General features: G+C 41.3%; 7 protein-coding genes across 9 annotated transcripts in view; 5 read left to right on the forward strand and 2 right to left on the reverse strand.

Moving 5' to 3' along the window:
* Positions 1-240: 240 nt before the first annotated feature.
* LOC140770142 (brassinosteroid LRR receptor kinase BRI1-like) lies at positions 241-3,915 on the reverse strand. The gene has a single exon (XM_073111165.1). It carries the CDS (start codon positions 3,802-3,804, stop codon positions 445-447), a length of 3,360 nt encoding a protein of 1,119 aa, XP_072967266.1. The 5' UTR covers positions 3,805-3,915; the 3' UTR covers positions 241-444.
* Positions 3,916-6,505: 2,590 nt separating this feature from the next.
* Positions 6,506-9,161, reverse strand: LOC140769971 (uncharacterized). The gene is made up of 3 exons (XM_073110900.1): positions 8,888-9,161; positions 8,312-8,392; positions 6,506-7,303 (listed from the first exon to the last, which is right to left on the reverse strand). Exons 1-3 carry the CDS (start codon positions 9,044-9,046, stop codon positions 6,896-6,898), a joined length of 648 nt encoding a protein of 215 aa, XP_072967001.1. The 5' UTR covers positions 9,047-9,161; the 3' UTR covers positions 6,506-6,895.
* A 189-nt stretch (positions 9,162-9,350) lies between these two features.
* On the forward strand, positions 9,351-12,551 carry LOC140769972 (uncharacterized). Of its 3 annotated transcripts, none has more exons than XM_073110903.1 (3): positions 9,351-9,543; positions 10,533-11,216; positions 11,684-12,123. In XM_073110903.1, the coding sequence occupies exons 2-3, from the start codon at positions 10,666-10,668 to the stop codon at positions 11,739-11,741; spliced, it is 609 nt and encodes a 202-aa protein (XP_072967004.1). In that variant the 5' UTR covers positions 9,351-9,543; positions 10,533-10,665; the 3' UTR covers positions 11,742-12,123. The 3 variants fall into 3 exon arrangements, with proteins under 3 accessions (XP_072967004.1, XP_072967002.1, XP_072967003.1); XM_073110901.1 differs by lacking the exon at positions 11,684-12,123 and adding an exon at positions 12,138-12,551 and having other exon boundaries at positions 9,354-9,543; XM_073110902.1 differs by lacking the exons at positions 9,351-9,543; positions 11,684-12,123 and adding exons at positions 9,607-10,183; positions 12,138-12,551.
* A 722-nt stretch (positions 12,552-13,273) lies between these two features.
* Positions 13,274-14,724, forward strand: LOC140770443 (light-harvesting complex-like protein OHP2, chloroplastic). Its single transcript, XM_073111642.1, has 2 exons — positions 13,274-13,828; positions 14,398-14,724. Exons 1-2 carry the CDS (start codon positions 13,464-13,466, stop codon positions 14,510-14,512), a joined length of 480 nt encoding a protein of 159 aa, XP_072967743.1. The 5' UTR covers positions 13,274-13,463; the 3' UTR covers positions 14,513-14,724.
* Positions 14,725-16,056: 1,332 nt separating this feature from the next.
* On the forward strand, positions 16,057-20,578 carry LOC140771128 (aldehyde dehydrogenase family 2 member C4-like). The gene is made up of 9 exons (XM_073112537.1): positions 16,057-16,379; positions 17,845-17,987; positions 18,106-18,489; positions 18,660-18,749; positions 18,833-19,006; positions 19,112-19,249; positions 19,609-19,746; positions 19,838-19,899; positions 20,181-20,578. Exons 1-9 carry the CDS (start codon positions 16,271-16,273, stop codon positions 20,452-20,454), a joined length of 1,512 nt encoding a protein of 503 aa, XP_072968638.1. The 5' UTR covers positions 16,057-16,270; the 3' UTR covers positions 20,455-20,578.
* A 1,493-nt stretch (positions 20,579-22,071) lies between these two features.
* On the forward strand, positions 22,072-22,806 carry LOC140769755 (transcription repressor OFP14-like). The gene has a single exon (XM_073110616.1). The coding sequence runs from the start codon at positions 22,072-22,074 to the stop codon at positions 22,804-22,806; it is 735 nt and encodes a 244-aa protein (XP_072966717.1).
* Positions 22,807-23,462: 656 nt separating this feature from the next.
* The window catches only part of LOC140769912 (uncharacterized), a 33,085-nt gene continuing 30,513 nt past the window's right edge, over positions 23,463-26,034 (forward strand). The window contains exons 1-2 of the mRNA XM_073110809.1: positions 23,463-24,385; positions 25,435-25,579. Coding sequence (XP_072966910.1) covers positions 23,634-24,385; positions 25,435-25,579 — 897 coding nt within the window. The 5' untranslated portion in view covers positions 23,463-23,633. The remainder of the gene's footprint in view (positions 24,386-25,434; positions 25,580-26,034) is intronic.

The following is a 26,034-nucleotide window of genomic DNA, read 5'->3' on the forward strand; positions in this document are numbered from 1 at the left end:
TTCTAAGTAGACTCAGGTGATCTATCATCAAAGCTATCGAACACTTCAATATTGGGAAGAAGAGAAAAGAAGGCTCTTATCATTAAAGCAATCAAATCTCTCTTCTACTAAATCAAAGTACAAGCACCTCAATTGGATATTATTCAAACTCAGGCAATCAACAAAGAAGAGCTATATTAGTCAACTAAGAGATTTGCTTGGAAACTTCAATGCAAAAGAAACATTCAACTGGAAGATGGATTTCGATTTTTAAAGAAAATTCATTATATATGTACAACATATCAACTGTTACTAATAACGTATGTCTGAGGAGGAAGAAAATTAAGAAGAAAATACTGCTTCAGTAGATACATAAAAGGGTTTACTGATAAAACTACAGGGAAAATTTGCTCATACCATTTAAATGGTCAGGTGTGGAAGCCAAATGGTTTGGAGGACCGCTAATCAATCTTTCTCCTCTTTGCATTCCTTGAGGCTCATCTCCACCATCCCATAACACCCATCAACGGAGGCCGCAGGGGCAGAGGCGAAGGAATCCACCGTCGATCCCGCTTGTATCTGCTTGAACATTGCCAGCACCTTCATTATCGTCGGTCGCCTCAATGGTCTATCATCCAAGCAGGCACATGCAATCTTAAGGTGCTCTAAGAGCTCCAATTCTAGAGTTGGATCCTCCCGCAAAAGCTCTGGATCAAATACGTCGATAATTTTAAGCTTCGAGTGCTGCTTGACCCAGCCAACTAAATTGTTATCCCCAAAGTCCGATGAGTCTGTGGGTGGTCTCCCTGTGAGTAACTCGAGCAAGACTACGCCGTAGCTATAGACATCGCCTTTAGTGGTGCACCGAAAGCTCTGATAGTACTCTGGCGGGACGTAGCCAGGTGTGCCTGCAAGAGTGGACACACTCAAATGTGTATCCATTGCATTCATCATCCTCGCCATACCAAAATCTGAGACCCTTGCTTCCAAGTTCTCATCAAGAAGAACATTGCTGGACTTCATATCTCTGTGAATTATGTGAGGTATGCAACTGTGGTGGAGGAATGCTAAACCTTTGGCCGCCCCTACAGCGATATTTCTCCGTGCTGCCCAATTGAGCTTGACCCCACCCTTCTTCCGGCGATGCAAAACGTCCTCCAAGCTACCATACTTCATGTACTCATAGACTAAAAGTCGCTCCTCACCAACCTTGCAGTATCCTAGTAAAGAGACCAGGTTTCGTTGCTTGATCTTTCCGATAGTTTCCATCTCTGCGGTGAACTCCCGGTCTCCTTGGCCGCTCACATGTATCAGTTTCTTTACAGCAACGACACTGCCATCTTTGAGCTGGGCTCTGTAGACATCCCCAAACCCGCCCGAACCGATTAGGTAGTCATTGTGGAAGCCATTGGTGGCCTCAAGCAGGTCAGCCAAGGTTAGCTTCTGAAGAGGCTTTTCAAAAGTGGCAAGGTTTATACTTAGGGCATTCGTGCCGGTGAGCTTCCAGATGGAGTTGGCAGTCCCGGAGTGCGATCGGCTATCAATATAGATATCCCGCGAATTGTTACTATTATCCTTCTTCTGCCTCTTTCTGCTCTCCACAGCAATGATGATCAGGCCAACAATGCAGAAGAGGGAGAACAGCAGCCCCATTGCCACACTCCCTGCAAGGGAAGCTTGCCGACGGTGGGACTTTTGATGATCGCTGTTTGCATTGCCAGCTGAGTTCCCCGAACAAGGAGGGAGAGGAAAGCCGCAAAGCCCCGAATTGTTCTCGTACCGGTAGGGCGGAAATGTTGCCAGAGAACCCAACTCCGGGATTGACCCATTCAGCTTGTTGTTTGAGAGATCGATCTCTGACAAGGAGAGCGCCGAGAACGACGGTGGGATCGGACCCTCAAGAGCATTGTGCGACAGATTGAGGACAGCAACATGTTGGAGATTTCCCAAATCCAGAGGGATCAAACCAGATAGCAAATTGTGCCCAAGGTTCAAGATCATCAAGTAGTACATGGTGCCTATCTCCTTGGGTATCTCCCCCTCCAGCTGATTGAAAGAGAGATCAAGAAAGATCATAGAGCCATTGTTGTTGAAGGTGTACTGGGTGCTGCCCATGTAAACACGGGTGAAGTTGCACAGCCGCTTGCTCGGCAGCCGGTTCAAATCCTCCGGCCGGATCCCACCAAACTCCAGCAAACTCCCGGTCCCGCGGCACTCGCTGCTTTCGTCGTTCCTGAGATAGACATACCGCTTCCCGGTGACCAATCCAACAGCAATGTCGCCCGATTGCTTCGCCAAGGTCGGGGGTATCGACCCATTCAGCTGGTTATTGTTTAAATCAAGCCAAATCAAGCTCTTGCAGTCGCCCAGCTCCGGTGGGATTTGCCCGGTGAATGAATTGTTACCGAGCTTGAGGATGACGAGGTTCCCGAGCTGCCCGAGCCACGAGGGTATCGGGCCGCTCAGCCGGTTGCTGGCCAAGGAGATCCAGTTCAAGCTGGTACAGTTGAGGAGTCCCGGTGGGATGTTTCCTGTAAGCCCATTGTAGTCAAGGATGAGGTTTTCTAGGGTTTTGATGTTGGAAAGATCGGCCGGGATCTCTCCTTGGAGCTGATTCTGCCACATGATCAAATCTCGGAGGGAAGACAACTTCCCGATGGAGGCCGGGATTGCTCCGGTGAGGTAGTTTAAGCTGAGATCGATGGATACCAAGCCAGAACAGTTGCTGATAGACTCGGGAATAGGACCGGTGAATAGGTTATTCTGGAGGTAAAGCTCTCGCAGCTCAAATCCGGGGTTTGTGCAAAGGGTTGATGGAATAGAACCGGATAAGCTATTCGAGCTGAGATCGAGTAGTTCCAAGGAAGAGAGCCCTGAGATGGAGTCGGGGAGGCTGCCATTGAAGTCATTGAAGGCGAGCTCGAGGGTTTTGAGGTTGGGCATAGCGGTAAGGATTTCAATGGGGCCGGAGAAGTTGTTGTTGGCAAGGCTGAGGGTGGTTAGGGAAGAGCAAGTGGCGAGGTCGGCGGGAGGGGCTCCGGCGAAGTGGTTGCCGGAAAGGTTGAGGTAGAGCAGACTCTGGCAGCCGCCGAAGACTCCGACGCCGATCTCGCCAGTGAGGAGGTTCGAGGAGAGATCCAGGTGCTGGAGCGAGGAGCAGTTGGCGATCACCGGGACCCCGCCCGAGATCCGGTTCTCGTCGAGGTCGAGTCTCCGGAGGACGCCGAGGTTGGAGAAGAGCCAGGTTAAGTCCCCCTCGGAGGATATCTTATTGAAGGAGAGATCTAAGGTTTCGACGGCGAATCCAGAGCCGGAGCTCCCCTTTCCCACGGGGGAGACTCCGACGGAGTTGCCCGAGAGGTTGAGCGACCGGAGACCAGGGCAAGCTCCGGCAAGGGAGGCGACGTCGGCTACGGAGCCGCGGAGGCCGTTTCCGGCGAGGTCGAGCTGCACGAGCTGGGGGGCACACCGAGCTCCGGCGGCGGAGGCTAGGGCCCCGGTGATGTTACCGGTGCGGAGCGACAGATTCTCGAGGCTGGGGAGTGCCAAGAGGGAACCAACTACAGCCCGGAAGTCGGCGCTGAGGTGGACGTCTTGGAACTCGACGGAGGAGACTCTGCCGGCTTTACAGGCTACACCGGAGAAGGAGCAAGCCCCTTGGTTAGTGTTCCAACTTTGGAGTACTGCAGGGTTCGGAAGAGAGTTCTTGAACGAGATAAGTAGCTCCAAATCCCCAGCTAAGCTCGATTCAACCCCAAGGAAGAGCAGGAGTAGAAATAAGAGAAATGCCATAGAATGGTCGAGTTGCCTTCGATCTCTTCTCATGGGCTTTCCGGGTTTAGGATTTAGTTTCCGCCATTAGAGACCTCGGAGGAGTTGGAGAAGGGAGGAAAAGGAGGGAGAAGGGAGTCAAAAAGTTTGGGTGTGAGGAAGAGGACGAGTTATTTATTTATCTAGTTTCAGTGACATGGCATGTGACCAGCTAATTTAACTTCGTTTTATAATCAACGTAACAATTTATTATTAAGATGCTCTTATTATTATTATTATTTTAACCTAGTTTAAATTACCGAAGCAGCCCCGTCCCAGTCTACGGAACGGGCTGATGAGTGCTACGATCAAGGCCGGATCACGTGATAGGGGTTGATATCCCTAAAATGCCCTTGCAAAACGGGATAGGTTATCTGAATAGTGAAGGGTAGTTTAGTCAGAAAGGTAGGGAACAAAAATAGCGTCACGGTCCAAGCGTGCGGAATCCAGAGGCTTTCGTTACTTCGAGAAGGGTTTTGTCTTTAAAATCTTTAGATCCGATCTGAAGCGTGCGGTTGAGGTCGTCCTCACAGTACTTTCCATAATTCCTGATGTACCCCTGCCTTTCTGATTAAAAGACGAGGTTCTACACTACTATTCACTAGCCTCGATAAGTTATCCGAGGGCTTCTTCGTAATCTGAGATCGCGTGAATCTATGGCAAGACGTTAGGCCATTTGGGACATCGAATGAGTTGTCGGCGTCGTGTCGCAGTTCTCAGGATTAGACGAGAAACAATGTATCTCGTCCGTCCATCTCATCGGTCAGGCATCCAACGGGCGGTATTCGCCGAATCTAGTAGGGGCTTAAAAGGGCAAAGGGAAAAGAGGAAGAGGACAAACAGAGGGAGGATAAAAATATCTAAAAAGAAATTTTATCCATAGCTCGGAAAAGGTGAAGGAAAAAAGAAAAAGAAAAGTAACCATGGGGTGTTACGCATCACACACACACACACCCGTGCGTTTAATAATAGCTGCCGACGTGTCCCTCACTAACCTCTCCCTTATCCGCACCGGATTTGTTTGACCCCGAAACAGAACCCAAATTAGGCCTACGCTGTGGGCATGTGGGTGGGCCAGAGATTTTGCGCGAGTTATAATAATTATTAGCCAGACTCCGGCACTGAAACCCGCGAAGAGACGGAGGGGGGGGCCCACATTTGCGACCTTGCCACGTGGGACTGTCCTCTGACAGGGACGTGGCAACCGTGGATTTCCTCTGGGGTGATCTCAGTCGGTCGATATGTTTGGATCGGACGGCGCAGCGCGAGATGAGGACGTCAATATTGGAAGGGCGGGACCACGTATCTGTGATCCAACTCATGTGGTGCACCTGATTGGACGAGACAGTACACAACTTTAGGATTGTTATTGGCCGTTGGATTGGGTGTACCTCCTTTTGGGATCACAGGGTGACGGGGAGGGAGGTGTAGTAGTGCCGCACGTGCGAGGGTGATAGGACTTGGGAGTCAATAATTGGGAGGAGAAGACAAAGTGGGGGCCTTCTTGGGTCCCATCCCTTTTATTGAGACTGAGGTGAAGGTGGTCACTGCTGAGTGATACAAGTGGAAAAGAGAGAGAGAGAGAGAGAGAATTATGAGGAGGGGAATGGATTGCTATTCATTGTATTATTATTATTATTATTATTATTATTATTATTAATGAATGAGAGAGAGAGAAAAAAAAAATCTTAGAAAAAGTGTTTTTCGTAATAAGGCAAGAATGTAGGTGGTGATATGCAAAAAGGAAACCGTGGAATGAAGGAACTCGAGGTGGTTCCGATTTCCCAACCATTAAGCTTAAGCTGGGCCTGTGATCTTATTGATGATCTAATTGATGGTCCACTTAAGCATCTACTAGGTACTGGACGTAATTATGGCCCAGCATTCATTCCAACTGTAACAGGTAACAGGGACCAACCCCTGAGCATACGTGTGTATGTATGTTAATTACGAAATTAGTATAGTTAACACTAGATTTTAAACTTATTTTACGATCAAACACTATGGATAATTACTTTCTTTTTTTCTTTTTTGGTTCTCTCCTCAGCTCTCCATTGCCTTTGTGGAATGATGGCTCCAATGCAATGGAGGAACTCAGGACTGGCACGGCATGGGAACTGAAAGTGACTATCCAACGATTGAAGGTCCCCCCACTACACACTAGTATTGGTGTAGACTGTGGACACACAGTTGTCTATGTGGAAGAAGTGATTGTTGAATCAAAGTATTTACCCCTTTAGCTTTGGGTTTTGGCCATCATCAAATTCCGTGTCCTTGTCCACTTTCCTCTGTAAATCGTAAAGAGATTATAGGCTTGCTCAGAAGAGGAAGCATCAGTAAGAGCACCTGCAGTTGAGAATTAAATGCTAGGACTGGCTACAAAAATGAGAGGGTTATTTGACCACCAATATCATAGTGGATGTGCGTCTCTTTAAGAAGGTCATTTAACAGGCCGCAGGCTATATGATCATATGGGCTGATATCCCTGTGAACTCAGAGGACTAACACCTAGCTCTTTAAAAGCAAAAGTTTGGGAGAAAAATTATGAACTAGGCAGCATTATTTCCCCTTAGCTATATATATATATATATATATATATCCAGTAGCAGAATAGTAACAATTCACACATGTGCCTCAGTGAAGATAAAAGCAAGATAGTTAAATTAACCAAAGGAAAAAAAAAGACAGAATAGAGCGTTCAAAGTTCTATCAGAAATGCAGGCTTCCAATTTCTCTTTGTAAAAGTAGTATTATCAACTTTCAGTAAATATTCCTTGCACCAGATGCTGCTCGCTATCTGTAAACAAATGCAATATATCCAACACAACCACTTGTATAAGTTAGCTTCCAACACAACAAAAGTAAATACAAGCAGTTATCCAAGATGAAGGAAGGATAAGAAACACCATAGGATGAGACAAAACAGCAGAGAAGGTCAAATTAGAGAGGCCGATTGAGATGAAGATACATTTCACAGCTCTCCTTCCCTTGCCTCACATCTCACTCCAGGTTGCACGACAGGGAGCAGGACTAGAGAGGCTCTTGGACTGGATAAAAGATACAATACTGAACCAACCAGGAGTAAGCTTGTCCGTTGGTAGTGCAATCAATAAGATCCACGAGTAGGGCTATCTGAATGCATATCCATAGATGAATCATTGGAGCTGGCAGAATTGGTCTCCCTATTGTTGCTTGGAGAGCTTAATTCATGGTCCCTACCACCATTTCCAGTGTGCATAACACCATTTGCACAATATCCACCTCCCTGTGCTAGATGATAAGGTTGAAGGCTCCGCCGAACAGGACTAGATAGAGCATTTGAGAAAACCGAATTTTTTGACTGATCAGAAAGAAGACTGCTTCTTGGCACCAATCCCGTAGTAGTCTGCACAAATGAACCAGATGTGGGTTGAATGCTCGAGTTTGTAAAGAGTGTTGTGCTCTGTGAATGCTGGGTAGGAAAAGGCGATCTTGGGGAAATTGATGCATCCTCTCCTCCATAATCAATCTCATTCTGCATACAAGAATAGTTGCCACACGGATCAAACGAGGAAAATGAAGAGAGAGAGAGGTCCAAAATGCTTTTAGACTTAGACAGTCAGTACTCAAATTTCCTAGAGCTGTAAGGCTCACTGTTCCAGAGAAAGTAGTGATGCTTCTGACATTCAGAACAAGAAAAACGTAAATTGGATTCAGATGCTAATGTGGCATTTAGAGGGGCATTAATAAATTGAAAAGAAGCTGGTGTGAATACAGCAGTATCATAAATCCAGGTTAACGGTGTTTAATGTTTAAGATCACCTAGAGAAGTTTTGTTAAGAAAAAACATGAATAACTGCTAGGTTGAACTGTTGAAGTGCATGCTATAATCAGCTAGATCCTTCCATTATTTTGCATTTTACATTTGTACACCCACCAAGATGCAGCATGTCCTGATCTGGGCAGCAAACATGGCATGTGGAGGAATCCAAACTCCTGGTGGACATGCCCCCTTAATCTAGCCCTGATTCATGGGGTGCTACAGTTAATAGGGGCTTCCTGCATCTATATCTGAACACCAATGGCTATAAGCAGATATATTGTAACCTGAACTTTTTCACTAATTGCAACGGTTTCTCCTCAGGCACTCATATCTTAATGTTCAGTTGCCAAGAGGGGCTATCCTGCAATAAAGTTGAGGAAGCAAACTTGCACCATACCCTAAAAAGGGTGTTACTTTTCAAAAGTTTTAAGGTATCATGCCATAAGGAATTATACACTTTTCACCAAGAGGAAACATTCAAGAATGGATAAACATAATAACATCAGTACAAACAGTTCTATCATTAACATTTAAGGACAAGATAAGTTATGCAAAATACATGTACCAATTGAAGCATGGAAAGCTGGACACTGTATTAAGGATAAAGTCGCTGACCAAGGAAATGAGGCACATTGACATTGGCATTGACATTGCATACCACAGCATAAAGCCAGAGTAAGAAGATACTAGAAAATGGAAGAAAATCAAGCATGACAGAACCTGAATATGAGCAACTACATCAGCTGTGGCTACCCTTGAACCTTCTTCATGCTGTCTCAAAATCCATTGGTAAAGCTTCTCCTGCATAAACCAATTACCAGCAGGTAACTTGATAACCACCAAACCAAACATCTCACTGAATTGGCAGAAGACTAAAGTGACAAATAGGAAAACATACTTCAGACAGTACAACTGTCTCTACACGCTGCAATTTATATGCAAATAGTCTCTCTAAAAAGTAAAATTCAGCCTTTAAAGAGCAATCACGTAATCAAAGTTTGCTTAATTTCTAGTATAGATTATTAAATGCCCCCAAACTCATAACAGATAATAATTTCACCACAACTGTACTGAATCCCCTGTTTCTAGTGGGGTGAAACAAAATTCCATCCGAACAACCAAAAGATGTAATCTTTGACCAATCATATTGATTCAAGAATCCAGCAAACCTCAGAATCGATCATCAAACAACAACATCATTAATATAACTGAAGCATAGCATCCATCTATCTAGTAATCGACTACTGCGAGATCATAGATTCCTAGAAAAAGGATAGATAGGTTAAGGAGACGAACTAAGGCGTGACGTTCTCCAGCTTGAAAAGAGATCTTTTGCTGGTTCATGGCATGAGTGTGGAGCTGCGACAACGAGTTCGCTGCGCTACAGAACGTGGAGTACAGCGTCCGATCCACCTCGTCGAGACGTGTCGCATCCGACTTCCTCTTCCTCCCCATGTATCCGTCGACGATTTCGAAGAAGGAAGGGGAATGGACCGACCGATCGATCGAAGGAAACCCTAGAGAAGGGGGAGAGAAGTCTCTTCGGCAATCCCCAACCCGATATACTGACGCTAAAGCCGAATAAATACCAACACAGAATGATAGAGTGTGGCGAAGACTCGTTCGGATGCTGTGCAGCTGCGACTGGAGAAACTTCCTGCACCCGAGTACGAGGCAACATAAGATTGGTTTATTATTTATTATTTATTATTTATTTTTGGGTCATTAGCAACTAATCGGCGAATTAGGAAGCAAGCGGATTACCATATTCCCAATTCCTCGCCGACTACAGGAATGGCGCTTTAAAAAGCGGGCCTCTGCAAGTTGCCTTCTTTTTCTCTCCGCCCTCGCTCGCTTCCAGGATCCAGACACTCTGAGATCTCCGACCCATGAGTCGAATAGTCGGTGCGACCATCGTCTTCGCGTAGATTGATCGATCTAGCTCCTTTCAGGTTCGAACGATCCATTTCCTTGTTCTTTTTAGGTAACTAGTTCAGCATACGAGGCTATCTAGGTCTCGGAATGAGAAAAGCTAGCTTGCTGCTGGATTGAGAGCAAATGCAGTTCGGTTTTTGTGATGAGATGTTTGTTTTGCCTCTTTTTATCCGATTGATCTCTCGTTTGGCGAAGCCTTCGTCTACTATCTTTTAGATCTATCAATTAGTTCCGTGTTGTGTATACTTTTAGATGGTATGTTGCGTCTTCAGATATTATTGGAGAAAAAAAAATTGCAGCTTTGTGGAGGTATTTAGTTGTATTTCTTGTAAATGTACAGCAGAATCCATTTGAATTTTGTTATCCGTACTTTTTGTGATTTTTGTGCAAAATCTTTGCGTCTTGGAGGCTTTATTTTTGGATAAAAATCCGCAAATGAAGAAAATAAAGGCCATAGCTCTGTAGACATGTTGGTCGGATCTTTTTTAACTGCTTACTCCAAGTAGTAGTAATGTACGAGTTCATTGGTTGCATCTTTTGTATTTTTTTTTTCTTTGCAGCAGATGTTAGTGTGGACTAGGAACTAGAGTTACCAATCATAAAGGTTCAGGAACCCTTGTGTTTGTAAGGAGATACTATTGAAGGGAATATAAACAGGTGCATATGATTGTAGCAATCTGTGTTAAAATCTTACTGTAGTACGTCATCTTCTGATTTCTGTTTTCTGTATTAATCATGGAAAAAACATGAGAAAAATCTTAGTTTCTGACATTTTTCAGTCAATCAAACTTTTATAACCTTATCCTGATATGCTTTGATTTCCGGAAGAAAAATGAAATCCAGTCTTGCTAAGTAAGGAATGACTGGACTACACCAAAATCATAGCATAAAAGGTCACACTTACATTAGAACCTTATGGATGAATCCAATCAACAAACAAGCTGAACGCTGTTCCTTTTTCTCCTTTTTAATTCTTTTTCATTCTTCCACCCTTTTCTGTGTACAGTTTGCAGGCAGATGATGTAGAAGAAGAGAAGGGACTGGTGCTCCTGTGGATGTATCGACTATCAAACAGTCCGCATTTATACTACTACTTGGCTAGAAGATTTTAGGTTATGTTGACTGGATGAACAGAAGGAATGCTGCTGTCTGTGGAAGGAGGAGGCTTCTTTTCTTCTTCAGCTTCAGGGTATAGCAATGGTCTCGCTCTCCTGCTCCTTGGCCGGAGAAGTGAAGAGAAGCCAACTAGAAATCGACCATGGAATCAATACCGACTAGTTGAGCAAGAAGTTGAGCCAGAATATCAGCTGGCTTCCAGAAAAGACCATGTCTCGTGTAGTTGTGCTTCCTTCATCTGCTTTGGGTGCACACCTGCTGGACTTGATGGACCATCTCCTCGTAAAGTGGTTTCCACTCACCAGTCAGAGAGTTATTCAGGTTTCTCATCTACTTCCAACAGGAGCAAGGCATCAATTACTGATGCTATCATTGCGAATGAGAGGAAGAGTTGTCTTAAGAGCAACCGAAAAAGGCATTCTTCTGACTGCTCTATGGTAGTTAGTGAAGATGAGGATGCACGTGAATCATTAGAGGTGCAAAGTAGCATAGCTTGTTGTATTGAGAGGAGGACAGTTCAGTGGACTGATACATGCGGGAAAGAGCTTGCTGAGATAAGGGAATTCGAAGTCAGGTATCTAACTTGGGCAATCTTAAAAACTTTTAGATTACATGCTCTCCTTTTATATGTCTGTCTCTTATTGTTCAGAGATGCACATGAGTCTAGTTATCTAGCTCTTTTATCATGTCTCACCATATTATACATGCTGACTTGCTATATGTCCTCTATAATAACACTGATGCCTCCTTTTCTTCATATTCTTGTCATTGAGAAGAGTATGTTATTTAGTTGACAAAGCTTCAATACTTCATTCCATAAATATTTATGGCATTTCATTTGTAAGATGATTAATTTGAAAGCTCTAACTTATTCAAACATTATGTTTTTATTAGGTTAAGTATACTATATCATTTTCCTAAAGTTTTCATCTTTTACATGTATCTTTCATGTATCTATTCATCTCACCTACCTCCCATAATTCTGCCAAAAGATTGAATCCTTGCTGTTACTACATTAACCAAATGTCCAAAGTTTTGTAGGAGGAAGCAAGGTTTTGTAGCAGAAGAACCAGGGAACAGCATATTTACAATACCTTGAATGATGGTAATCATGAACAGCAAGACACATAATCTGTCTACTTTGGCCACTCTCCCTAGAAAATCCGTTCCTTGGATCTTTCCTTGCCACAAATTCCAGCTCATTCCGCAACAATTGCATGTGGAAAAAATTAGTATCCATTAGCCTGAGAAGTGGAAATTTGTTGCCTCAACTTGTATCTCCCCATATAGGGGAACAAGCTTGTTTTGGCTCCTTAAATTTGACTTGCTGAAGTCTACTTGAAATCACTTCCAAGTAGACAAAATTTGTTCCTTCTCTATTAGCTTTCAGAAATGCTTTAATCTTGACTGATTATACATGTAACATCGGGTGCGTCTGATTTTGATAAAACTGTTGTTGAAATCTGATTACTAACGGATAACTCGTACTTTACAGTAATGATGGCATATCCGATGAGGAATCTGAACACGAAGGTTTCAGAAGATGTGAGTGTGTTATTCAGTAGAATAGATATGGGATGCATTAGGAAAGCGTGGTATGGCTCTGAGAAGCACTGGAATTAATCAAATCTCTATCACTTCATCCAGTTGAATTGTCTACATTGTTGAGCAGCTACATTCCTCAAGCTGATTGCTCCGACAGATAAACATGCTACAATTAGGATAAATTTTGTCTGCTCTTTTGTTGGTTCCCCATAGCATCTTTTCCATAATTTTCAATTTTGTTGATCTTGGCTCTTTTACTTTATTGTGCTCTCTTTTTTGTTCCTTTGGTGTATTACCTTCCATTGTGCTATAAAAATTACTTTCATCAATCTACGCCTTTATCCATTATTTTTTGGCCATGTGCTCTTCTTTTGCTTTCAGAAATTCGATCTTTGTTTCTGCGAATACTGATCTTGTTGGCTGCCTACTTCTAATTCACTTACATTTAAAGTGAAATCTGGATATGTTTTGGACTTTTAATTTAATGGTTGACTTAATAGATAGTGAGCCCCGAGTGGAAATACTTATCTGAGAAGGGCAAATGGAAGTACTCTCACCACCACTTAATACCTGAGAAGGGCAAAATACAGTGCAATGAAGGATACTGGAATATTTACGAGCTTATTTCTCTTGCAAGCTAATTTCTTTTTTACTTTTGGATTATTACACCATGGAGCTATTCCAGGATGAAGCTTTGAATGAAGAGACTATCCAATTTGTGTATTTGGCGGCGTCCAATCATTTTTTTTCTTTTTTTTTTAATAGAAATAATGGGCGATGCTCAGATGACAGATATAGAATTAAAGTTTTTATCCTTTCTAGTAGTTGAAGTTAGAGAAAAATAATTAACCTTATAGAATTATTTCATATAATTTTATTCCTACCACTTTTTAGAATTACTTCCTACTAAATTAATAAAACACCATTAAAATACAAGCTTTATGACAAAAATGACAATAATTTCAAAATAGAATTTGTAAAATTGATTTAATGCTATTCTCTCTTAGAGCTTAAAATCGACAAAGAAGAATGAGTAAAATGAGTAGTCTCTACTACAACACCACAGCTGAGTTTCAGTGATCTCTCCATCAAAAACTTGGCTATATCTCCTCCACACCTTCTAGATGTAATCCTTTTTGTTTCTCTCTCTCTCTCTCTCTCTCTCTCTCTCTCTCTCTCTCTCTTCGTCCTTCTTCTCAACATCTTCTCCTCTCTTCCATTCCAAAGAAACCCTAAACCAAAACAATAGCAGAATTAGAAAAGGACCAACAAAGAAATGTCTATAGCTCCATCAATTTATCCTATCAAAATCAAGATTACTCCTTTTGGTTCGCCACTCAAGCTATACTCCAAGCCACTTACAATTATTAGGAATTCGAAGGCGGAAGGTCCTCTGAGGAGGCCCGCGGCCCCTTCTCTCTCTCCACCTCCTCTGACTCCTCCTCCATCCCTTTCTCCTTCGCCTCCGAAGCCGGTGGAGGCGCTGGCGCCTGCGGCAATGAAGGAGGCAGTAGTGACGTTGGAGTATCAGAGGAAGGTGGCGAAGGAGCTGCAGGAGTACTTCAGGCAGAAGAAGCTTGAGGAGGCGAGCCAAGGGCCCTTCTTTGGCTTCTTGGGGAAGAACGAGATAGCCAATGGCAGGTAATCTAGAGTTTGATTTTATGTATCCAGAAAGAAAAAGGTTCCTTTTTGTTGAATTCCAAGCCTCTGTTCATATATTGAACTAAAATTTGTATATATCTATATATATTGAATGTTCTGTTTCTTTTCTGGGAGCTTAAGTTGGTTTTACAGTAAAATTTCATAGTAAGATAATATGAATATGGAATTCTTAAGTTGATTTAGTACTCTTTATGAATGTTTACAAATTTTATTCATCTCTCTCTACAAATATTATTACTCCTATCTCCGTATTATCTACAGATTTCAATTCTGTGGTTATCTTTTCTGTTCTGAATGTACAAATCTAAATTGTCTGTCTGCTGAAATTTCCATTTGATTGTTCTCTTATATGAGTTATGACTCCATAAGAAGGATAGCATGATAGCATCATAACTGAAAGAATTATGAGCTTTTCATAAACTGGATTCAGTAGATCATTAGCTTTCTTTTTGGCTGGCATTGAAAGATTAGCTTGTTGTTTGCTTGTAAAGTTGATAAGTTGAGATAAGAATTACCTGAAGACTGACTTGACTTTGATATTCAAACAGATGGGCAATGTTCGGGTTCGCAGTTGGTTTGCTTACGGAATATGCAACAGGGTCAGATTTTGTTCAACAAGTGAAAATCCTCCTATCCAATTTTGGAATTGTGGACTTGGATTGATTGTATATCTCCAGTATCAAATTCCCATTAGTTGTCAAATACAATGTGCTTCCCTTCCAGTTCAATCAACCTGACTGACAAAGAATCTTCGTTTACTGAGGCTCTTGCAAAGTCGTACTTTTGTGTTACTCAATATGTTTATCTTATATGGATGTAAAGTTTGATTTTCCCCTCTTTTATATCAAGTATTTCTCCAATCATATTAATCTGAAGCGAGTGATATTATGAATGACTAGAATATGGAAATGGTTTTGTTTAGTTTTTCTCGTTGCGGTTAAGTTTGGTTTACCAATTATGTGATCAAATGCTGATTATCTGCTCCATTGCATCCTTTAGGGTTTCATACTTGCTTGGAAGGATGTGTAAGTCATGTTTTCAGTAGGTCATTCTTCTCAAGGCTATTCATACCATTTGAATTTGTACCAGCACTCTACCTATAGATAGATGGTTACTTGTGGATGATATAATTGCCATCTTGATTGAATACAAGCGACAAGGTCGCCGGTTTCTCAGTTTTAGTCTGCACTTGATCTTTCTAAGTATCAAGGCTTTACACTCAACTTTGTTCACTTGTCGTCTTACAGAAAATCTTTTATGGTGCAAATGAGGTTAGACAGAGCATTTGGAACCTGCATGTAATGAATTCCTGATTTGGCCTTAACTTGAATGCTAGTATTGTTGATATGCATGACATGGATATAGGCATGTAAGCCTTGTGCTTATTTGTCTAGTCAGTTTCCTCTGAGTGGTGCATGAAGCATGATGGTCATTCATTCTAGGTGACCTCTTCTTTCTCTCTTGTTAGCTCATCTCCTTTCTGGCTTCATCAGTGAAAGGTGTGACATATAAGAGTTTAGGTGGCGTTTGGATGTAGTTTAACTCCCTAAATTTGGTTAGCTATTCTTATTTTCTTAACCTTGAATAAGGTTGTTAAGCCGGTTGAGGAAAAGATGGTGTTTGGTTGTACACCAATTTATCTTAAACTAGTGTTTAGGGTTTAGGGGAAGAAGGATAACTGGGACTACCAAACTCTTAGTAGAACATAGAACCATTTTAGTGGCCCTGAGAGTAAAATTTAAACTGCTCTCTGCTTAACTGGCAATGAGAGGGAGGATTGGATCTTCCCCTTTCAGGCCCTTCTCCACTAGCTCTCTTACTATCCATTTTGCTACTGGAGAGAAGCTGGTCCTTCTCATTCTTGGGTGGGTGCAGACTGCAGAGACATTGTGAGATATCTATTAATTTGTACTTATTTTTTAGATAATGAATGCCAAGAAAATTGGCTCCTTTTCTTTTTAATAAAAATTGATTTGAATGGGGAGAAAATTCGCAGGGACATCATGATTCTTGGCTATCGTCTCTCTTCGTTTGGCATACTTCTCCTGTTCTTGTCTTGCTTTTGAATCTATTTTTATCATCTTTTCCTTTAGTAGGTCCGTATGTTGCACGTCCTCTTCACGGGATTAGAAACAGAACAAAACAAAACCAAACCAAATAAAATAAAATCCACCCACTTCTTTGGAAACCCACTTTAGAATTTGCAACCAAATTCTTAACAAACACCTATCTTCTCTTAATCGCCCTCCCTCCAAGTCCTCTCTCTCTCTCTCTCTCTCTCTCTCTCTCTCTCTCTCTCTCTCTCTCACTTTCTCTTAATCGCCCCACTCTAAATCCCTCTCTTTCTCTCTCACCTTTCTCTTAATCGCCCCACTCCAAATCCCTCTCTCTCTCTCTCTTCCCCCTCTCTGCTTCAGAGCTATGTCGAGTGAGTCAAATGGAAACTCTAACGGGAGCTTCAAGATGCCGGACATAAAGATAAAGTTCACAAAGCTCTTCATCAATGGACAGTTCGTGGACTCCATCTCTGGTACTCACTCTTTCCTCTACTTCGTTGCTATCGTTTCTTCTCAATTTAGTGTTCATATCCTCTGCCATTCTTCTTGAAACAGAGATTCTGCATCTTGTATTGTATTCCTTTCTTTTCAATCACTACACCAGCTGGGACCTCCTAAATTATTGCTTATTTTTATATGAATTTTCTCTTTTATTTCTCGTGATGTATTGCCTCTTTTAATTATACAATATTCTTGAAATGTCTCATTCCAATAGTTACCCTTAGATTATTTTAACTAAAAGTTATTCGTACAATTAATTTTAGATCCTCTGATACTAATTTACAGCTATAGTAGAGAGAGGCTAAGATAATTTTATAAAATTAAATAGAAGAGTCGATGTAAGCAACAGCACTAAGTAGATTACTCTATTACTATTGCCGTACTGAGAGGTTCTCATTGGGAAGGACATCTCTTTGCTGACCATCTTTTCTTTTGGCTGACAATTCTTTTCTTTTTGTCGAGTGCATTTTAAAATTTAGTATTTTCTATGAATCACATCTTATATTTCATTTATCTCTCTTTTTTTTCTAAAATTTTAAATTAATTTAAATAATATTAGAAAAAAAGTTTTGTTATAATATATAAACTAATTTATATAATACTTAAATTATTCTTATCTTCTTAGTCCTCCTTTTATCTTCGGAAGGAAGAAAAAACTAATAATAATAATAAAGAACAAAAAATTGAGAGAAAATGTTAAGAGTATTTTAATAAGTTGATGATATTAGTTAGTTATTAAATAAGAATTATAGTGAAAAATGAGCGGTTAGATTATAAAATTAAAAAAAATTGAAGTATAAATTATAAAATAGATATAATTCTATAAAAATTCTTAAAATCTAAATATAAAAAATAGAGACAAATTGAAAATAATAATAAAAAAACTCATGCCTTTTTATATACTAAAGTAAATAATGGAATGAGAGTCTAATTCAATTTAATTTAATAACTCGAACAGATCTCTTTTGTCAGATTGAGTATCTTAGGTAAAGTCGGGTCGGCATCTTATTGCCCCCACGTTGACGCATGCCTTGCATGATTGCAGAGGGCTAATCACTGTGTGTTAAATTTTTATATCTAATCACTAGTTGTCAACCTAATTACAGTATCTAGATTTATTATATCTTATTTAGACAAGCTTAATTGCAGTAAGTAAACTAATTTAAGGCACCATATGTTAATCGCAGTATTGTCTAAAGAAGATGACGTTAGTAATTTAGTATGCTTAACTAATAGTTACGGTATAGATGAGTTAAATTAAAGTAGAATAGAGAGTTGGAGTGATATGTGTTAATTGATAATAAAGGTCAAATTTAGGGTGTAGATTATAAAAATTTCTCATAATTTGTAATCGATCGGTCAGCCTATGTCGGCGGTGAGTATTTAGACGGTGACGACTTCAAACGGTGGTTTTCTACTTTTGGTTTGCCTCCGCAGGGAAGACGTTCGAGTCGAGGGATCCTCGCACGGGCGAGGTGACCGCTCGGATCGCTGAAGGCGATAAGGCAGACGTCGACTTGGCCGTGAAGGCGGCAAGAGAAGCTTTCGACCATGGCGTCTGGCCGCGCATGTCGGGCTATGTATGACTCGCTCTCTCTCTTTCTCCCATCTCTCTCTAACACTGAGAGTTCACATTCTGGTTTAAATTTTGCTTCTTTTTAATTTATTTTTTCCCCTTCCTCGTGCACATTTCATCAGGAGAGGGGAAGAATCATGTCAAAATTCGCCGACTTGATCGACGAAAACGTAGAAGAACTGGCAGCATTGGATAGCTTGGACGCCGGAAAGTTGTTCAGCCATGGCAAGCTCATGGACATTCCCGGTGTCTCGCGCTTGCTCCGGTATTACGCGGGCGCCGCCGATAAGATCCACGGCGAGACGCTTAAGTGTTTGCAGCAATGCCAGGGGTACACGCTCAAAGAGCCGATCGGAGTCGTGGGGCACATCGTACCGTGGAATTACCCTTCAACTATACTCTTCTTTAAGGTTAGTCCAGCCTTGGCTGCTGGTTGCACTATGGTCGTCAAGCCGGCTGAGCAAACTCCACTCTCTGCCCTCTATTATGCCCATCTGGCTAAGCAGGTATACTGTTTCTTTTCTTGTGTGAAGTTTCATTCCAAGGAGCTAAATAAGATGAATTGAATGATGCTGAGAGAATTCTATACTTGATATAGAGTATGAGACTCCTAAATGTTATATAGCAATCAACTCATGCCATTTTTAGGTATTACTTTTGACTTAACTAACTGCAGGCTGGCATCCCTGATGGGGTGCTCAATGTCGTTACGGGGTTTGGTCCGACGGCAGGTGCTGCCATTGCCTCTCATATGGAAATTGACAAGGTGGTTCTTTTATTTTAATCTCTTTGTTTCTTAAATTTGGAGACTATTCATTGATCTCAAGAATTGAGTGTCATACCTTTCAGGTGAGTTTCACAGGCTCAACTGAAGTAGGGCGCGCAGTGATGGAGGCAGCAGCAAGAAGCAACTTGAAGTCTGTTTCACTTGAATTGGGTGGCAAGTGCCCTCTCATTATCTTTGATGATGCTGATGTGGATATGGCGGTTAATCTAGCGCGCGTTGCCAGCTTCTTGAACAAGGTTTTGATCCACTTCTCAAAATTTACTCATAAATTTCTCTCAAGAGACAAAAAGATAATCAATGGAGAAGGCACGTAAAGAAAATATTTTGGTGATATGTTGTAGGGAGAAGTTTGCGTTGCTGGATCTCGTATCTATGTTCAAGAAGGAATTTACGATGAGTTTGTGAAGAAGGCAGCAGAAAGTGCGAAAACATGGGTGGTCGGAGACCCATTTGATCCCCATGTTAATCAAGGTCCTCAGGTATGTAATTATGTATAACTAAATGATTACCTAGTGGTAAATTCAAAGCATAGGAAACATTTATTTCTCCATAGAAAAATGATCGGCATTATTTTTTCTACCCCCAAGTAGACAATGCAAGTATGCTTGTGAGATACCTCTTTTCTGCTTTATTCTTGCTTGTGATATATTCCCTTGTGTTATAAATGTAAGAATGTTCCCTGGAATACTGCCTAATACAAACAATTACTTAACTCTTCTATTTGAATCGATTAACTCTTAAATGAGATTGCCTTGAACGTTTTGTTTCAATCAGCCTCTGCTTTTATGAAGTGGCCATGTTATTCAATCTCAAACACTCTGTTATCCTCTGGTTGAAGGTTGATAAGGCACAATTTGAGAAAGTTCTTCGGTATATTGAGGATGGCAAGAGAGAGGGAGCCACATTGCTTACTGGAGGAAAGCCCTGTGGTGATCAAGGGTACTATATTGAACCCACAATCTTTACTGACGTCAAGGTACAATATCACATTGAATTGCTGAAAAATTTCCACTTAGATAAATGCAAGAAGATTTTGACACACATTAAATACATCTTTTTCTTGCCAGGATCATATGCTGATAGCACAAGATGAAATCTTTGGACCTGTAATGTCTCTCATGAAGTTCAAGTAAGTATAACTCGAATTCCTGGTGGCAACTTGAACTGGTTCTGAAACTAGTAAGAAATACTATCACTAAGAAAAACAAAAACAAAAAGTCAAGATCTAGTGATACAAGATAAATTCTTATGTTACATTTATTTACAAAACTATTTACTCAATCACAGACATTTCCGCCACATCTCTGGCGGAGGAACAAATTGCCAAAGAATCTATCCAATTCTAAAGAAGTTATATTGCCAAACATTTGTTTCTGAGAGCTTATTCTCTTTAACTTGCCTTTTATGCAGGACCATTGAGGAGGCAATAGAGAAAGCCAACAATACAAAGTATGGGCTGGCTGCTGGAATAGTGACCAAGGACTTGAACACAGCTAACAGGGTATCCAGATCTATTCGTGCAGGGATAATTTGGATAAACTGCTACTTTGCCTTCGACGCGGATTGTCCCTTTGGCGGTTTCAAGATGAGTGGATTTGGGAGAGACATGGGATTGGATGCACTCAACAAGTATCTTCACGTTAAATCCGTCGTCACTCCCCTTTATGATTCACCATGGCTGTAATTTATTCCTCCAGAGAATAAAGTTGGCTTATAAACTCTGCTGAGAACTTATGGAACTTTATGCTACTTTGGCTACTTCATGTAACATTCAATTATCGACTATTTTATGATCTGAAGTCCGTTTCTTAATACTTTTCCCCATCACTTCGTAGTTCCCAGTTAAGTGCCGTAGTTCGTTTGAACAAGACGCGACTTTGTCAAGAAGAGACATTCTCTTATACCCCATCTTGTTCGAACTTGGAAAGAGAAAAATCATTAGGCAAATTATTAAAAGACCACCAACTTGTATTCTGCCAGTTTGTTCATCTAGATGCATCACCCTTCTCCTTTGACGACATAGTTTACAGTTATCAACTTCAAAACAAACTATATAAAGAGGCAAATCTTCTCTCCCACAACACAGAAGAAGGGATATCTTTGAGAATAAGAAGAAACTTAATATCTACAAGATACCGGAGATAAAGTTCGCATTAAGCTATTCATCAATGACCAATTCGTGGATTCCCGTCTCAGGTGACATCCTATCCTGAACTTTATCCGCTTTCTAGATCTCATATGCATGTCTCTGTTCGCACTTGTGTTAGTCTTGTACTGAGATAGAAATATGCCAGTGTTGCATTACCCAAGCTATAGTAATCAATGGTTGGAATTAATCTACAGGGAGAACGTTTGAGACGAGGTATCGACGAAAGGTGATAGCTAGCCAACGTTGCTGAGGGGGACAAAGACGACGTTGACTTGGGTGTGAAGTCAACCAGGAAATGTAGGACTTGAACATAGCCTTTGATCCTGGGGTTGTGACAAGGGACTTGAACATAGCTAACAGAGTGGAACAATTTGGATCACTTGTTACTTTGCATGCCTTTGATCCTGACTCACCTTTTGGTGGGATACAAGATGAGTGGGTTTGGATGCCACAGAGAAGTACATATATAATCTTCCCATTGGTTGTCATAATTGTGTAGTAATTAGTAGCAGTTAAATGTGGGTTATTACTTGTTACTTTTTCTTTTTTCTTTTTTTAATAAAAGAATTGTTAAAATTATTCTAGATTTGAGCTAATTGCACATGCAAGGATTCAATAGGCCAGCTCTGTGAGTCAAAATTGGTTGAGTTATTTAAAGATTTGGCACATGGAGTCTGTCATTTAAATCTCCATTTCCATAGTTTGCTCCATGTTATGAGCTAAAGCCCATAGGATTCCTCCTGTTAGTTTTTGACTCTTTAAAGTCCTCTCATATTAATCAAGCAAAGCTTCCTCCTAGATTAAAAATAAGTAAAACTAATCTTTTTCATTTTATTGTTATTACTCCAAAATATATTACATCCACATGCAAAGCCCAAAGGATAGCAAAGTCAGATATAGATCATTGACCACAGAGTGATTAATTAGTAATCAAAATGTAACGTTTCCAGTCTCATAAAATTATGAAAACCTCTCATTCAAAATTAACTAATGTAACATTCTGGTATCATAAACTAAAGAAAACTAGAATTTAATTACCCCCACCAAAACCTAAAACGTTTAGTACAAGTCATCCTTACACATAAATAAGAAGCCAAAAGATCCACCTACTAGATCTCTCTCGGCTAAGAGAATTAAGAAGGAGATCTTCAAATGGGGAAGAAGAAGAAGAAGCTCCACAGATCACTCCAACTCTACTTCTCCAAGAAACTCAAGAAGATTCCAACTATTCACCTCCCGAATAACCCAACCACCACCACTTCCACCACCAGTTGGTTCCTCTCCGCATGCAAGTACCCTAAAACCCCATCCTTCGCCGAGAGCCGCGACGCCGCCGGCGATCACGCCGCCACGCTCTCCGACGTCGACCGCTTCCTCTTCGACAACTTCCGCTCGCTCTACGTCAACGACGGGGATTATAACTCGCCGACAGACGACGCCACGTCGGATAGCTCGTCGCCCCCGCGGTACGACACCGACCGCCCGATCCGGCCTTCCGATCGCTTCTTCGTGTCGAAAAGCGCGTCGAGCTCCGTCGTCGAAGAATCTCTGTCGCTGTCCTCGTCTTCGTCGTCGTCGACGGGGGACGGGGTGGCGGTGATGACCTTATCGAAGGAGCCCTACGAGGATTTCCGGCGATCCATGCAGGAGATGGTCGATGCGCGCCACGTTGATAAATACTGTCCATTGGATTGGGATTTCATGGAGGAGCTGCTGTTCTGCTACTTGGAGCTTAATGACAAACGCGTGCATAAATTTATTCTGCGGGCGTTCGTGGATTTGAGTGTTAGTTTTGAAGGGAGGAGAGAGAATAATCCGAGCCGGAAGAAGGAGCTGAAGAAGGTGGAGAGAGAAGGAGAGGAGGAGGTGGCGGCGGTCTCAACTTGACGTCATTTCCCGGCGTAGACTGACGTGGAAAGCGTCGGTTGGTGGTTCCGGAGGCCCCACAAGCTTATTTTCCAGTTGTAGATATGGTAATTATATAATATACGATACGAGTAATATTATGTATTAATTTTTATTTTTATTTTAAACAAAAATTTTACCTTTGAATTGGTAGACGTAGATGCTTCAAATCTATTACTATAAAATGGGTTTGATCGACTCTAATTATTTATGAGCATTTCTTACAAAGATTGTAGCTCTGTGCATGCTCCATTATTGAGTCAGTCTACGTAGCAAATGGATCTAGTTTTTAAAGAACGGCTTAAGCACGCGATCCAACGAACGGCAGGGTGACTTTCGAGGAGCTCAACTGATTGACCAATCGACATCGAAACACTAACCCGTTGACCATTCAAAGATTAATGGAATAAGAGGTCCTTTAAACAACATAATTCTAACCAAATTCGACAGCTTTTCGTTTCTAGAGAGGACATTGCTGGTTCTTTGCAGCAAGAGACAAATAAATGATCTGAAAACTAACCTACATCTTAAACGCTAAACTCGAGTGGAGGCCCAAATGGTTACCGGATCCAGTATCCGATCCAATACGAAACCGGGTTAAGGGTCCGATCCAAAAGCTGGGAGTGCCTCGAGATTCCTTCCCTCCCATCTCTCCCGAGTCCTTGGCTTCTCCCTCCTCTCCTTGACGAGTAACGTCCAAACCCGTGCTTCTACGAACCGAGAACAAGAGAGAGCTTGCACGAATCATGGCTCCGACCTCCTCCCCCGCCTGAAGAGCCCTAATCCTAGCCATCCTGTGTCACCCATCCATGGAGAAGGAGATTGCGTTGCTCTCCAGAGTCGCCGGGAACCACCTCTTCCTTGGCCAATTCGAAGGCCTAAGGGCTTCCCTCCTCAGTCTCCGGAGGAGGAACCCTGACCTCGCCCTCGCGTTCCTACGAACCATCGTCCTCGAAGGCGGTCGAATCGACGGCGTTCTCTGGTCACCCACCTGCTCCTCTCCTTCCCATCTCGCATGGCTCTCCGCCCTCGAGCTCACAGATTACGAATCCACCTCCTCGATCGGGAACTCCGATTCGGAGATCCTTCGCTTGAAGGCCGAGTTTCTTTTGTTGATACAGATCGTCTTGTCTAAATCGTCGGAAATTACTTCTGTAGATAGCGATTCTTTTAAGGTTTTGAATAGGATCTTAGATTTAGGTTTGAGAAGATTAAAGGGTGATGACGTTCCTTTGGTGTCCGAGGAGGAGTTGAAGCATCTGCGGAGGATTTTTCTTGATCACGCGGAGGTTTTTGATGCGTTGTGTGAGAATGTTCAAAAGCAGGTGCGGTTGTCGGATTCGTTTGGTTCCGATGTCGCGGCCAGTGTGGGGAATGAAGTGGAGGAGGGGTTGCGTTCGTCTCATCAGGGTGTCAAGGTTCTTGGTCGAATACAGAGGAGCTTTCAGTTGGCACACTTGGATGCTATAAAGAAATGTTTGGAGGATGATGATTTCGAGGGAGCTTTTTCTCATCTTCGGCATCTTCATCTTGATTATGGAGTAGAACAGACCGAGTACAAGTAAGTTATTTGCGAAAGTATCATTCGTGCAACTTGTATTTCTTTTTGCCGCTATTTCATTTTTTCTGTTAATGTCTTTTAGAGGTATGTCTTTTAGGAATAATTACCCGTATCCAGAAAATATTTTCCTAGAGTACCTGAAGTCCATGGTCATGATAAAAAGTTTCAGTTCTATAAACGCTTAATACAGATAAGATTTCACTGAAGTTCACAATCTAGAATCTGGACTTTGTTTGGTTTGGTTGATAAGAACTAATAGTGACACTAGATCAGCTGGGATAACCTTAGTCCATTTTCATGTATAAAGGTTGTTCAAATAAAGGCCTTTTGCCTCTTCTTTACTTACTGAAAATATTTTGTTGTAGCTGTTTGATTTTTGCAACATAAGGTTCTTGATCCATTATTACCTAATTGTCCCTCAATTTAGTCTGCTTACCTATTTCATATACATAAGCTGTTCTTCTGGTGGTTTACCTATATCTTTGAAAATTGACATACATAAGCTGTTCCTCAAGTGGTCTAGATTAAGCTGTTCCTCCAAATGTCTATCTTGCAGTTCCATAAATAAATAAATAAATGAACAAATTAATAGATAGATTAGTAAATTGAATAATATTAATAACAAAATGATAATAGAGATGATGATCCTTAGGGTGTATTTGGTAGCTAGAAAGTGGAATTCAATAAATTAACTAACTTCAAAGTGACTCTCTGCTTTCAGAGCAGGAAGTCACAATGAAGAAGCTTAGCTACTTTTGGTAAGTAGAGAAATCACTTCTTTAGTTTATTTTTTAAACCAAACATCACAAGTAGAGAAGTTTATGTAGATGATTATTTTTTTCCCTCACTTTCTAGCAACCAAACACCCACCCAATTTGCATTAGGAGATATTTATGAAAATAATAACCTCTTCTGTATATTATCATGATTAACAAAGTAACAGTATCATTTTTGAGAAAGTAATGCAATTGGGCTATGGGTGGTTCTATTGAGGCACAATGCATTTTAGTTGAATAAGTATTTCTTCAGGAAAAAAGTTTTTCTTGTAGGACTGTCCTGAGAAAAGTCATCAAGAAAATTTGGTCGGGAACTTCTCTTTATGGAGAGGCATGGGCTGATGCACAAAATAAAATGATTTTGATGTATGCTCAAGTGCTAATGTCCAACTGCAAGCAGCTTGCACAGATGATTCAGGTATGAAGATTGTGCTAAGTACTTATTGCTTTTTTTCATTTTACTTCTTTCTTTGTTATGACGCACCTGGTATAGTGGTATTCTCTTGTGCTATCTCAAAACATGACCTGCATGTCTTTTACTGGACTACTAGTACCAGTATTCAGGATTATTTTACACTGATACAAATTTAGATTCACAAGCTTTTCTTGATTTTTGGTTGCTTCTCATCATTGTTTTAAAACTTTTACCTTAATCCCTAGGCTTTCGCCTTAGATAGAATATAATTAGGCGCCGCTTAGGTCTTGTCTAGGTGATCGTCTTAGCATTTCATATCATATTTTAATATGCAGATTGATTTTAAAATTCAAAATTATTGTACATGTTGATGAATAGTGGGTTCGAATAGCTTGCTATATTTCTTAACAAGAATACATTAGTATATTATTTAGATTATAGGTATTAATTTTAATCTC

The sequence above is a fragment of the Typha angustifolia genome, chromosome 11, assembly GCF_048772165.1.
Source record: "Typha angustifolia cultivar Huaian chromosome 11, ASM4877216v1, whole genome shotgun sequence".
In the NCBI taxonomy this organism is placed as follows: Eukaryota; Viridiplantae; Streptophyta; class Magnoliopsida; order Poales; family Typhaceae; genus Typha; species Typha angustifolia.

Bases quoted from the DNA above. Each gene is read 5' to 3' on its own strand.
- LOC140770443 (XM_073111642.1), top strand. From the start codon at position 13,464: ATGTCTATAGCTCCATCAATTTATCCTATCAAAATCAAGATTACTCCT. The intron at 13,829-14,397 runs GTAATCTAGAGT...ATATTCAAACAG, and splicing joins AACGAGATAGCCAATGGCAG to ATGGGCAATGTTCGGGTTCG.
- LOC140769755 (XM_073110616.1), top strand. From the start codon at position 22,072: ATGGGGAAGAAGAAGAAGAAGCTCCACAGATCACTCCAACTCTACTTC.
- LOC140770142 (XM_073111165.1), bottom strand. From the start codon at position 3,804: ATGAGAAGAGATCGAAGGCAACTCGACCATTCTATGGCATTTCTCTTA.
- LOC140771128 (XM_073112537.1), top strand. From the start codon at position 16,271: ATGTCGAGTGAGTCAAATGGAAACTCTAACGGGAGCTTCAAGATGCCG. The intron at 18,490-18,659 runs GTATACTGTTTC...AACTAACTGCAG, and splicing joins ATGCCCATCTGGCTAAGCAG to GCTGGCATCCCTGATGGGGT. The intron at 18,750-18,832 runs GTGGTTCTTTTA...CATACCTTTCAG, and splicing joins CTCATATGGAAATTGACAAG to GTGAGTTTCACAGGCTCAAC.
- LOC140769972 (XM_073110901.1), top strand. From the start codon at position 10,666: ATGCTGCTGTCTGTGGAAGGAGGAGGCTTCTTTTCTTCTTCAGCTTCA. The intron at 11,217-12,137 runs GTATCTAACTTG...CGTACTTTACAG, and splicing joins ATAAGGGAATTCGAAGTCAG to TAATGATGGCATATCCGATG.
- LOC140769971 (XM_073110900.1), bottom strand. From the start codon at position 9,046: ATGGGGAGGAAGAGGAAGTCGGATGCGACACGTCTCGACGAGGTGGAT. The intron at 8,393-8,887 runs GTTCGTCTCCTT...TGGTTTATGCAG, and splicing joins CTGGAGAACGTCACGCCTTA to GAGAAGCTTTACCAATGGAT. The intron at 7,304-8,311 runs GTTCTGTCATGC...TCTTGTATGCAG, and splicing joins ATGTAGTTGCTCATATTCAG to AATGAGATTGATTATGGAGG.